The sequence below is a fragment of the Tenrec ecaudatus genome, chromosome 4, assembly GCF_050624435.1.
Source record: "Tenrec ecaudatus isolate mTenEca1 chromosome 4, mTenEca1.hap1, whole genome shotgun sequence".
Taxonomy (NCBI): Eukaryota; Metazoa; Chordata; class Mammalia; order Afrosoricida; family Tenrecidae; genus Tenrec; species Tenrec ecaudatus.
Window position 1 is genome coordinate 122,965,412 of NC_134533.1, and position 13,909 is coordinate 122,979,320.

The following is a 13,909-nucleotide window of genomic DNA, read 5'->3' on the forward strand; positions in this document are numbered from 1 at the left end:
ATAAAGTCCTTTAACCAATTAACTTTCTCATTTTTAAAATTTATTTTATTTATTTATTTTTAAATAATTTTATTGGAGGCTCATAAAACTCTTATCACAATCCATACAGACATCCATTGTGTCAAGCACATTTGTACATTTGCTGCCATCGTCATTCTCAAAGCATTTGCTTTCTACTTGAGCCCTTGGTACCAGCTCCTCATTTTTCCCTCTCCCTCTTTGCCATTCCCCTCTCACAAACCCTTGATAATTTATAAATTATTATTATTATTTCATGTCTTATACTGTCCGACATCTCCTTTCATCCACTTTTCTGTTGTCCGTCCCCTACGGAGGGGTTTATATGTAGATACTTGTGACCGGTCCCTCTTTCTACCCTACCCTCACTCCACCCTCCCGGTATGGCCACTCTCACCACTGGTCCTGAGGGGTTCATCTCTCCTGGATTCCCTGTGTTTCCAGTTCCTGTCTGTACCAGTGTACATCCTCTGGTCTAGCTGGATTTGTAAGGTAGAATTGGGGTCATGATAGTGGGTGGTGAGGAAGGATTTAAGAACTAGAGGAAAGTTGTATGTTTCATCAGTGCTATACTGCACCCTGACTGGCTCATCTCCTCCCCATGACTCTTCTCTAAGGGGATGTCCAGTTGCCTACAGATGGACTTTCAGTCCCCACTCTGCACTCCCCCTCATTCACAATGATATGATTTTTTTGGTTTTTGATGTCTGATACCTGATCCCATCAACACCTGATGATCACAAGGACTGGTGTGCTTCTTCCATGTGGGTTTTGTTGCTTCGGAGCTAGATGGCCGCTTGTTTATCTTCAAGCCTTTAAGACCTCAGACGCTATATCTTTTGATAGCTGGGCACCATCAGCTTTCTTCACCACATTTGCTTATGTACCCTTTTTGTCTGCATCGATCATGTCAGGAAGGTGAGTGTCATGGAATTTAGGTTTAATAGAACAAAGTGTTCTTGCATTGAGGAAGTACTTTAGTGGAGGCCCAATGTCCATCTGTTACCTTAATACTAAACCTATAAGTAAATTCATATACTTATCTGCTACCTTAATATTAAACCTATAAGTATATGCATATAGATCTATTTCCCCATCATCAGATATAAATATATTTACATATGTACATGCCTGCATTTAGACCTCTATAAATGCCCTTTGCCTCCTAGTTCTTTCCTCTATTTCCTTTTACTTTCCTCTTTAATGTTCTCATTTTGATAATACAGATTGGCCTTGCTTTTCTTTTTTTTTTTTTAAACAATTTATTAGGGACTCATAGAACTCTTATCACAGTCCATACATATACATACATCAATTGTATAAAGCACATCTGTACATTCTTTTCCCTAATCATTTTCTTTTTTTTTTCTCCTCTTTTCTCCTTTTACATTTTATTAGGGACTCATAGAACTCTTATCACAGTCCATACATATACATACATCAATTGTATAAAGCACATCCATACATTCCCTGCCCCAATCATTCTCAAAGCATTTGCTCTCCACTTAAGCCCTTTGCATCAGGTCCTCTTTTTTTTTTCCCTCCCTCCCTGCTCCCCTCTCCCTCATGTGCCCTTGGTAATTTATACATCGTTATTTTGTCATATCTTGCCCTATCCGGAGTCTCCCTTCCCCCCCTTCCCGGCCGTCCCTCTCCCAGGAAGGAGGTCACATGTGGGTCCTTGTAATCAGTTCCCCCTTTCCAACCCACTCGCCCTCCACTCTCCCAGCATCGCCCCTCACACCCTTGGTCCTGAAGGTATCATCCACCCTGGATTCCCTGTGTCTCCAGCCCTCATATGTACCAGAGTACAACCTCTGCCCTGTCCAGCTCTGCAAGGTAGAATTCGGATGATGGTAGTTGGGGGGAGGAAGCATCCAGGATCTGGGGGAAAGCTGTGTTCTTCATCGGTACTACCTCGCACCCTAATTAACCCATCTCCTCTCCTAAACCCCTCTATGAGGGGATCTCCATTGGCCGACACTTGGGCCTTGGGTCTCCACTCTGCACTTCCCCCTTCATTCAATATAGTATATATACTATATATATATACTATATATACTATATATATACATATATATACATATACACACATATATCTTTTTTTTTTGCATGATGCCTTATACCTGGTGCCTTTGGCACCCATTTGTCTTCAGCGATCCTATCATGGAGGTGTGCAGTCAATGATATGATTTTTTTGTTCTTTGATGCCTGATAACTGATCCCTTCGGGACCACTCGATCACACAGGCTTGTGTGTTCTTCCATGTGGACTTTGTTGCTTTTGAGCTAGATGGCCGCTTGTTTATCTTCAAGCCTTTAAGACCCCAGTCACTATCTCTTTTGATAGCCGGGCACCATCAGCTTTCTTCACCACATTTACTTGTTCACCCACTTTGGCTCCAGCAGTTGTGTCGGGAGAGTGAGCATCATAGAGTTCCAATTTAATAAAAGAAAGTATTCATGCATTGAGGGAGTGTTTGAGTAGAGTTGACCTTGCTTTTCATAGTCCTTTTTAACATTCGTGAATTTGGGACAGTCATTTCTAAGCTGCTGCTACACGGGGTGGCCTGAGGTCATGGGTAGTTTTTGTACTTTAGTACTCACTCCTCCGTGGAATTCTCCTCTCCTTCTTCCTGGAAGTTATTACTACCGAAAACCAAACTCACCACTACTGAGTCGATGCCAACTCATAGAGACCTTACTGGACAGAGCGGAGCTGCCCCTGTGAGTTCCTAAAACTATAACTGTTTACAGGAGTAGAAACTGCAGTCTTTCCCTGAAGGAGTGGCTGGTGGTTTTGAACTGCCCACCATGCAGATCAAAGCCCAATGCATAACCACTATCACACCAGGGCTCTCTGTTATTACTAACAGAGATGACCATTTCCTTTTTACAGGATCTCCACTGCATATAAATAGACGTTCTCCTTCTAGTAGAAATGTGACCTGCCATTTAGGATGGCCTTCAAGGGCAAGAGATCTGGACCTTTGCTTATACCCTGGGGAGAGGATGTCACTTTGGATAGTGTAGCCCCATTTGGTTGCGGTCAGTTCTAGTAGTGGACAGGCAGGACTCAACTGGGAGCCTCCAGCAGACAATATTCCTGGTAGCTGGGGAAATGAGTGCCTCAGTTCAGTATGGCATCAACAGTAAAGCAGCTATCAGCAATTAATGTGCGTTATTCCTTATTTCAATTCAATATGTATCAGTTGGATTGTTGTTAAGAACTATGATAGTAGATTCAGGAATGAATTTTGGGCTCGCACCAATCTAAAAACAATTAGTTCTTCCAACATGGCCATGCTCAATACTTGCCCTAATGAAGGAAACACAGAAGATAGCATATAGGTGCTGTAGAAGTTAGATGGCTCCTGGTTATTGGATGGCACGGCATCTGGGGTCCTACAGGCTTGCATTCAAACAAGCAGCTATCTAAGTGGGGTGGGGGGGGGAAGGCTGGCCCTTTCACACCGGAACTCATGAATTGCCAGGGCCTGAAAAGTAACTCAAACACTACCTCAGAAGGAAACTTCATTCACTAGGATTCTTGCACAGCATGGATTGTTGTTGGGAATGCAGGCTTTTGAACTGAATTCTTGATCTAGGATGAGTGGAAGTGGTGGTTTCAGTCATCCATCAGTTCTTAGCTCTGTTACCCACGACGGAGTCCTTAGGCGGCACAAACACTTGAAGCTCAGCTGCTGACTAGAAGGCTGGAGGCTCCAAGCCACCCAGAGGGGCCTCTGAAGAAAGCCTGGCCGTCTTTTCTCAAAAGGTTACAACCATTGAAAATTCTCTGTCAACCTCTACTCTGAAACATACGGTCACCATGAATCAGAATGGACTGAATGGCCATTGATCTGTGCTCTGGACAAGCTTATTAGTTTTCCAAAGCCCCGGTCTCCTCGGGGTACTATTAAAACTTTTTGGAGTGCTTGTTTGTTTGTTTTGGCACATTTTTCCATTTGATAATAAATGATGTGTTAAAAACCTTAGTGTAGTCTCTGGCAAAGAATATACATCAAATTGGTATCAATTTTCTTTCCCATCTTCCTGGTAGTAAAAACTCTTTGAAATCCTATTTAGAGGAAAATACTCCACTTGTATTGTGTATCACCAGAAATCTAAGACCAAACGAGGGCATGGAAAGAAAGAACTTACGGTTGCTGTCTCCCAAATCCTCTTTCTACCTTGGAAAATCTATCCCTTCCTGCTTTCAGTAAGGAATGTTACAATCCACATGGATCCATTGTCTCAACCCAATGCCTTCCCCCTCAGCCCACTTCCGACAAACACACAGAAACACCCTGTGTTGTCAGCCATTCCAGAAGCCAAAATGATTTAGAACAGAGCTATTTGTGTAGGACAGCAGGTAGCCAGGGTACCAGACGGACCGAATCATCATCCAGGTCATGCTCATTTGCTAGTCACCTCAAGTCTTGTGGTTTCCAAGGGAATCAAAGTGAATCATGCAGAAAAATTTGAGGATTTGCAAAGCGAATAGGCCTGAGCGCCCTTCTTCTGCTGTCACCCTTGTGCTGTGTGGGACTGCTTCATGATGAGCACCAAACATTGTCCGTACCATTACATCCAGCTGCCAGACAGCACAGATTAGCACAGGGGAGGGATCCTGGGCTGTATAAAAATATCTACTGCTCCCCCAATAAACCAATTGCTTGGGGAGATCTCTAGCGGCAGATTATGCTGAGCTGAAGTAATTAACTCGCGCATTTGTCCTCATGGGCCATCGGGCCATTGCTACTTGGCTGCTTCTAAGAAGAGCTTTATTTGGATTAAGTTTAGCAACCGCCGAGCAAATTTCTTTCCCTTGCTGCTCCCGAGTATTGGAGGCATTGGTTTTTCGTCCTCGTTTTTAGTGACTTTTCCCCACTTACACATCTGAGGAATGTTCTGGAGAATAGCGCTGCAGTGTCCCCACAGCAGGGTACAACAGCGACTTCTCAGAAGTTGAAATAAACCCTCTCTGAACGGTCAAGGCCATTTCCAATTCAGGCACATTTTGTCCCTAGTTTACATTTAAAAATATCGCTCCTCTGGCTTAAGATGAATGGTGATTAATTATGGACAAAAAAAACAACCACTAGCCATCCTCTGCCCAAGTGAACAATGTATGGGACTGCAGTGTGCAGAGACCAGGGAAGGACCGGGCCATAGCAATCCTCAGGCTGCCTGGTCCTCTGGTGTCAACCTGTGGGTGACTATGGCCAGCAACAAGTCCCCGTAGGGGGTTAGTAAGAGCATGCCTCAACACATATCTGCACATGTTTGGAGACTTAGGGGAATGATCATCGCTGATTGATTGATTGATTGATTGATTGATTGATTGATGACATTGTGCCATCTGTGACCTTTGGGTCATGTAACAACCCACGAATGGAAAATCAAGCTAAATTCTGCAGGTTATTTTACTATGAAAAGACTAGGAGAGACTCAGAGTAGATTAGTGGTTGCCTGGGGCTGGGAAAGGGACTGATTGCTAATGGGCCTGGGTTTCTTTGGGGGGTTGATCAAACTGTTCTAAAATTGGATTGAAGTGATTGTGACACAATTCAGTTAATATACTAAAAATATTTTAATTTTACACTTCAAGTGGACAATTGCATGTGGATTATGTCTCAAAACCAACTGTCATAAAAAGGAAGAAAAGACATGATAAAGAGAAAGGGATTTCACCTTCCCGACACAATCGCTGAAAATAAAGCTGGTGCAAAAGCAAATGCGATGAAGAAGGCTGAAGGTGCCCGTCTATCAAAAGATATAGCATCTGGGGTCTTAAAGGCCTGAAGATAAACAGGCAGCCATCTAGCTGAGAAACAACAAACTCCACATGGAAGAAGCAAATCAGCCTGTGTGATCACAAGGTGTTGAAGGGATAAGGCATCAAAGAACAAAAAAAAGTTATATCATTATGAATGAGGGGGAGTGCAGAGTGGGAACCCAAAGCCCATCTGTAGGCAACTGGACATCCTCTTACAGTGGGGTTGCAGGGAGGAGAAGGGCCAGTCAGGGTGCAGTGTAGCAATGATGAAACATACAACTTTCCTCTAGTTCTTAAATGCTTCCTCCCACCCCTTCACCCCCACTATCATGATCCCAATGCTACCTTACAAATCTGGCTGGACCGGAGGATGTGCACTGGTACAGATAGGAACTGGAAACACAGGGAATCCAGGGCAGATGATCCCTTCAGGACCAGTGGTGAGAGTGGCGATACTGGGATGATGGAGAGAATTGGGGGGAGAAGGGGGAATACATTACAAGGATCTACATATAACCTCTCACTGGGGTGACGGCAGAGAAGTGGGTGAAGGGGAATGTCGGACAGTGTAAGGTATGACAAAATAATAATAATTTATAAATTATCAAGGGTGCATGGGGGAGGGGAGAGCAGGGAAGGAGGGGGGAAATGAGGAGCACATACCAGGGGCTCAAGTGGAAAGCAAATATTTTGAGAATGATGAGGGCAACAAATGTACAGGAGTGCTTGACATCATGGATGTATGTGTAGATTGTGATAAGAACTATACGAGCCCCCAATAAAACGATTTTTTTAAGAGAGAGAGAAAGAGATTGTTAAACAAATTTGCAGCACTGAGAAGGACTCAAGGTCACCTGACCAAATTCAAGTCCACCCACAGTGATTCCTTGATCCCTTGCCAGTCACTCCTTCTGTTAGGAAAGATCCCTTGAGAAATGCCTCTTGGCTCTCAGCAGCTCATGCTGTGAAAAGGTCAGCGGTATTTGGAGATTGCCCTGTCTGCCATACTTGCTCCCTTCCTGCCTGGATGTCAGGCCACTCTTGAGTTCCCTCTTTCCACACGGTGCGACTGGAAAGCAATGAGCAATTACTCGTGCTTCACGGCACGTCGCTTTGAGTCAGTGGCATGATTAAAAGTTAAGAAGTTAAGCTGTTTCACAATAAGGATACAACTTTTGGGGTGAAATCACATCAGTTCGGGACAAGTTGGATTTGTGATTTGGATGCAAACAGGTCCTCTCCACCCCACCCGACCCCTTCATTTTCATTCTAGGCTCACCTTAGCAAATAGGAACTCCAGTGACTGCACACCAGTGGTACAGAGATAGGCGTTTACAATGGCAAAGGGCAGCTGCCTCTTCAGGAAGGCTTTCCCTATCAGCATCAGCCAAGATGTGCCCCAAGGTACTGACTGCCATCGCTGTGAGTTGGAATCAACTCAATGACAGTAGTTTGGCTTTGGCTTTGGCCAAATTAGGAGAGTTGCGGTATGTTTTGCCACTGTTACGGTACTCATGTATCATACTCCAATCATTAAATGGTCTCACTCTGGTATTCTGTCCTTTTTAATGCTCAGTACTGATTAATGGCTTCTATCAACCTCTGTGTGCCCAAATTAAATGTGTTTCCCAATGGGGTTTGCCGGGATCCTTAAATGTTGACGTTGTACATGGATAATAAACTGGGTTTTTTTCCGTTGAAATTATCTTTTTTTCCCCAACTATCCATACAAACTCGTGAAAGTTGCTACCTTCTTTCTTCACTTTCATCGGATAGTGTCACTAGTGGGCTGTGCTGCATCAGCAAGCAGCGCCTCTTTGAAGTCGTGTGCTGGGCTGAGTTCAGGAACATGATGTGGCCAACTGTACAGCTTCAGCAGCAAAGCAGCAATATCTGTTACGTTACAAGGTGTTAATAAATCTGTTCCGTTACAAGACGTTAATGAATGGATGCATTGCTGTCTCGCAATAGCTTATTTTTTTAAAAAATAAATAGCTTACTTATTAATGTTCAGCAGTTCGGTTGGCTTTTTTTATTGTCAACGTAGAAAAGCTGAAACAAGTGTGCAAGCCAGCTACAAAGCACAAAAGAGACGATTCTCATGAAGTGTCACTGAACCGGAAGAATTTTCCGGAAATGCGCTCATGCTCCCAACAAGAGCCCCTACAGGCTTCCTGTTCTTCCTTCCTTCCTTGCTTTTCCTGTGTGTCTCTGGCAAGTCAGGAGGCCATAGCAACAACCTCTGGGAAACTCTCTCTCTGATTGGCTTTTTAGAGTTCCAAGATGAAAAGTTATCAGAAAAGGGACGTGAAACTTGGAGGCCTCGGACCTGACTTTGAGTCTGTCAGAGACAAAGTGAGTGAGAGGCGTCTGCTGCACTTTCCAGCTTGGACTCTCCCTTGTCGTCCATCTGTCAGTAAGACCCCAGTGTGGTGGCCCTCTAAGCCAGTCCTGATTCAAATGCCTCTCTGGGTAGAGATGCCTCTGAAAGAGCACTGATAATCGAGGCCCCGGGCCCTCTTTTTTTCTGTAAAATAAAAAAAACATGCTGTGGCCTATGTCACTTGATGTCTCCACCTGTTAGTGTTGAAGGCCTGGGCAGGAAAGTGGGACACGCTCCCAAGAACAGAAACGTGTACATTATGTGGCTGTCGGTCTTTCTCAGTAGAGTTCTCTTGATCATTTGGGAGAGTGGCCGCCGAGAGGCCCCTCGGCCCCTGAAAAGTGCATCATTCTATTCTCCTCCCGCCACTGCAAGGAGATCTGTGTTTAATGGGTTTTGACTGCAGTTGCACTCCAGCATAAAGAGAGAGCATCGTTCAGAGTAGGAGGCAAAAATGAAAATAAATTGGGTAAATGCAACAAAGCAGGGGCTGGATGTGACTCAGCCATTACTACGGGAGCACGGAGTGTGCTATTCAGGGATGCTCCCCTGCAGAGGCTGCTTCCAGCAGAAACTTTCACTTAACCGTTTCGCTGCATGGCCGCCCCTCCTTATGCATGGCAGCCCCCTCTCCTGCTCTGCTGACAATACACCAGCCCCACAGTCACTTTTCAAGGAAATCTGGTGGGACCTGTGCCTCATCCTACCTTTGCTTCTCCGGCCAGATGCAAAAGTTAATCCAGCAAAAGGAATACGCAAGACAAGTTAAGGAATACAACATGAAGACGCTCGCCATTCTGTCGAAACCACCAACAGCCAAGACAGAAACTAAATCCGCCATCCCTCGGCAGAAGGTAAGAAAGTCCCGTCGGGGTACGAAGGTAAGCCCTGAGTTCTACAAACGAGAGCTGGTCCTAAGCGTGTCGTTAAGCGAAATTGGTAGGTCAGTCCAAATCCGTGCATAAGGTCTTCCTTTAGTAAAAAGAAAAGGCTGAGAGCCTTTGCAACGATTTAAAAAGCTGCATGTGCAGCAGGTGAAGGGGATCATGATGAAGACTTTGTTGGAAGAAGGGGTTGGTTCAGTCTGTTCGAAGGGCGAGCAAATTTACATAACATTAATCAGACTTTTGTAACCCAGGAACATAAGCCATTTCTCATTTCTTTCTCTCTTTTACCGTATGGTTTGGGTGAAAGTTTACAGAGCGCATTAGTTTTCCATTCGGCATTTTGTACACATTTTTGTTTCATGACATTAGTTGCAATCCTCTCGATGTAACTATGTCACCTGCCCCACACCCTTGCTGAGATCGTTTCCATGAGCCCTTCTTTACTGCTGCCGGCCTTGTGAGCTTCGTATGGGGGCCGATGATGCCGTCTGTTTCTTCTGAAGAGCATGCTCCCTACAGTATCATTATGCATCCCGGGGCCTGTCTGTTGTCTGGATGAACTGTGATCCCCGATGGTGTTGGTGTATTTGTCTTTTCCATCCAAACTAAAGCAGAAAGAAACTTTTGTTAGCTCCTAACGTAATAAGCTCCCCACGTTTTTTGAACATGAGATGTGTTCGCTCCCGCCCTTCCTGACGCTGGGTACCACTCAGGGTTATGCTGATGCCGCCGGGCGCCTCGCAGCGACACTGTCAGGTTAGCCGTTTCATTTGAAAGTTCATTGTCTTTAGCCCTCCACATGCTTTCTTCCACGTATGCATTCTAAATTCCTCATCCCTGAACGTTAAATAGTAAAATGATTTCTTAGAAGAAATTAGCAATCCTGATGAATGACCAACGTGAATTTTTCCCATTAAGTAAGTTCTGAGATGATCAGTGGCTTCTTGCTGTGATCCGCTCTGTTGGCCAAGAAAGGTTCTAAGTTGTCCCTTTCAAGTTCATTCCTCTACATTTTTCCAACACGGAATCCCTTAGTAGCAAGTGGGGAACACACTCAGCTACTAACCAAAAGTCTGGCGGTTCAAGTCCAGCTAGAGGCTTTCCAGAAGAGAGGCCTGGCAATCTATTTCCAAAATATCCGCCGCTGAAAACCAGTGCTCTGGGGCACAGCTCGACTCCGACATGCGCGTAGCCAGAGGGGTTGGAGTGCACCCAATGGCAAGTGGCTTGTATGTAAGAAAAGTGCTTTCATAAAATACAGAATGTGCTCTCTCCCAAAGGGTGTCCCACCACGAGTTACATGGTAATGGAATGTACAGTGTGGAGGCACCGGGCTTGGCAGTACAACCTCCACCTCATTCCGTTTGCACGTTCCCAGCGGGGATGGGGATTCTGTGCGAGGGATGAGGGGTTCTTCGGTGCTTTTAGGAATTGGTATTCATGTGCTCTTCCATATTTTCTATGTGTTGCTTTCTTCCTCTGACCTTGAGGACCTGGTGCCATCTGATTGAGTTTTCGTAGTGCCACTTTTCCTTTCCTTTTTTTTTTTTTCACGAAGAGATTCAAGGCAACAAACCTACAATCAGAAATCCCCACACAAACCACCTACATCTACGAGGAAATCCAGGGATTCGGGAGCTTTCCCCGCTTTCAGGACATCCATCTACGGTCCAGTCCCATTTAAGCTGCCAAGAAACTTATTCAATAACAAAAGTGATACAATGGCAGATTTCGAAATCATATTTAGTCATCGCATTTCCATTACACTGCCTTTCAGAAGTGATATTACAAAAAAGGGGGGGTTGTCTTTAGTCAGTATTAAGGTTTCTATAGATAGACTAAAGAAAAGAAAAAGTAATTTCCAACCTCTGATAATTTCTCGAGTTCTAAGAGCCTAAGGACAAGAATAATTGATATAATGGAGCCTCAATTTTATAACAACTACAGCAGTGTCTTTGGTTGCAAGCCGTAACAAGTCCTCTTTGGATGGGGGAAAAAAGTATCTTGCTGTCTCTTTAAGAGAAGTTTGGTTTTAATAAGATTGCCAAAAGGTAAATAGAAAAACACATTAGACTATTCTATTTGCTTGAAGGTACTCTGTTTTATGAAGAAAAATCCCAAGGACACAATTGTATGTATTGTTTGTCAACTCCTGTTTTCCCCCACAGCATATTGTTTGTGGCTAATTTGTTTTGCTTAAGCCATCATGCGCTACATTCCATTATTTGCATTTTCCATTGGTGTCTTAGGTAAGTGGTTGGAGCCGCAATCTCCACTTACATTATAAAGAAGCATTTCCTAAAATCAGATTTAATTTAAGAAATCCAGGGCTCACTCCTCATTATAAAATAAAAATGTATCTTTATGTTTTTAGGCTTTGGAATATGCTAAGACCATCCCAAAACCCAGGTCATCAAATTTGACTGACCAGGCATCAAAGGGAACAAAAACTCCAGCCGCTACTGCAAAGGACGGAAACTTACCTGCGATACCGCTGTTGGCAATGCTACAGAGCAGACATGAACGAGAAAAGCAGGCGGTGGCTGCCTTCAAAGTCCTTCACATTGTATAGCCAGCCTGGCAGGAAGGCCAGCACCGTGCTGGAAGGGCCCTGGCAGAGGGCCAGTCGGCTGCTCTACACTGTCCTCAAGCTGCCCTCGTGGTTTGCGCGAAGGAGGAGTTAAATCGGAGGGGCCTTGTATAGGGTGCCATATTTTTACTTTCTAAGAAGAAAAACATTTTAATTCTTTATTTTCAAGTCAATTAAAGCTGGATCTGAGTCCGAACTGGAGAATAAAGCCTTTTGGTTTTGTAAACTCTCTTGATCTTCCTTAGTAGCATGAACACTGTGACATTACCTAGAAATAAATGTATCTACTTGAACGTCTCTCTTACCTTACTGATAAAGGGGGGGGCGGCGGGGGAGGAGATTGGCTCCTATGTCTTACTCACTTTGCAGATACAGTGGTGTAATATCAAAGGCGCCTCTGCGTAACTGTCTCTCAACCCAGTCAGGAGTGAGAATCAAGGGTTTGGAAACAAGACAGGTGGCTAGAGATCAGTAGGCTTGTGTGTCAGTGGCATTTGAAAACATAGTGTCTCTGAGGAGCAGGTTCAGTAAAATCACAGCCTCCACTGCTCGTGGGATGTCTTTGTGTGAGCGGATGACCCTTCAGGCTATGCAGTGGAGACAATTCAATGTGCACAGGCAGGATGAAGAACTTCCTTTCTTTTTACTTTCCCTTTCGGAAGTGGCCTTAAATTTGAACTTAGTATGAGAAATAAAATGGTGCATGCAAAAGCATGCCCCTAGTTTTGTACTTAAAAGACTAGAGTAAAAAAATTCAAATAGTCTTTTTCTATTAGAGTACTTCGGACAAATTTAGAGATTGGGAAGGGTTTGCTTATTCAACTGCCCTTGATTCAGAAGGGGACACAAACCAAGAAAACCTAAGTTACTCTAAGGTCAGGGACTCCTACTTAAAGGGTCACCAAGGCTGGTGGTGCAGTGGTTATGCTGTGCTCTGTGGTCTTCATGGTCAGCAGTTTGAAACTGCCAACCTCTCTGAGAGTTACAGTCTCCGAAACTCACCAAGGCAATTCTACCCTGGAGAGCACTTGTTTATAAGTTACTATACTTGCTCTGAGTGAGGCAAAGAGCATCTAGTTGTTCCGAGCTACATCTTTGGACTTGAATTTCCACCACTAAGTTAAATCTTTAGACACGGTCCTGATTATGTACCCTGTGGCTTGTTTACCGTGGACAAAGGGGCTTCAGAAAGTTCATGGTGGGTGGGGTGGGGTGGAGGAGGGATCCATTATGTTTTACTTCCATGAACTCTTTAAATCCCTCTCATACAATCCAACAATTCCATTGCTCCAGAGAGGATTTCGGGAGCCCTGGTGGCGGTGTGGTTTCACGTCGGGCCGAGATCACAAGCTCAGCAGTTCCAAACCACCAGTCACTCCCCGGGAGAAGGGCGGGCTTTCTATGGATGCCTGCAAAGAGTTACAGGCTCCGAAACTCACAGAGGCAGGTTTACACTGTCCTGTAGGATCGCTATGAGTTAGGGTTGACTTAATGGCAACATAAGAAGGAGGATTTCACACATGTCGATAAAGTTGTAGAAGTCATGTAGAGCACCTCCAACTTAGGTGTTGCCCGGGGAAAAGAAACATACCATTCACTCCAACCCCCACACGCTAAATCACTCCCACCCCACTGTTAAGTCGTTCAGGCACCTGGACTTACTATCAAGAACCCAAACGGCCTAGCTGGAGCTGGTTAAAGGATTCCTTTGATGTCAACCCACGTTTCCGGGGGGGGGAGGGGGTGTACTCCCGAGTCTTTACTATCTAGTGCAGAAGGCTCACGAACATCAGCATCCTTTCCACACAACTATTGTCATTAAGCAGCCATGATAACAAGACAGGGCAGAGATTTTGCAGCAGAGGGTTATGGATTCAGTTGCTAACGGCAAAGCCAGTGGTTTGAAACCAGCAGCCACTCTGTGGGACAAAGACGATGCTTCCTCCTTCCCCATAAGGAGTTCCAGCCTCAGGTCTCCCTTGCCCTGCTGCAGGTGGCTGCGAGTCAGAATCAACTCCGTGGCAGTGAACGTGTTTTTTCTGGTTTAGTGTAAAGCAAGAAACGTCAACTTCAACGATGGAGTGATGGCCAGATGTTGCATGTGGCATTGAAAGACATGATGTCTGATATCTATGAGCTCGTGTAAATAAAGGGTCTTTAACCCATCTATTATCTCTTGGCAGCCTCCTGTTATACTGTCTTTTTCCATACTGAGTTTCCACCATGCATGCGCTCTTGGTGGGAGCTTTG

General features: G+C 44.7%; 1 protein-coding gene across 3 annotated transcripts in view; it reads left to right on the forward strand.

Moving 5' to 3' along the window:
• JHY (junctional cadherin complex regulator) overlaps positions 1-11,641 on the forward strand; it is a 76,825-nt gene extending 65,184 nt beyond the window's left edge. For 2 of the 3 annotated variants that reach the window (XM_075548800.1, XM_075548802.1), the window contains 3 exons: positions 8,074-8,154; positions 8,908-9,036; positions 11,444-11,641. In XM_075548800.1, the coding sequence (XP_075404915.1) occupies positions 8,074-8,154; positions 8,908-9,036; positions 11,444-11,641 (408 nt within the window). The remainder of the gene's footprint in view (positions 1-8,073; positions 8,155-8,907; positions 9,037-11,443) is intronic. The other variant, XM_075548801.1, reaches the window with a different exon arrangement.
• Positions 11,642-13,909: the final 2,268 nt, after the last annotated feature.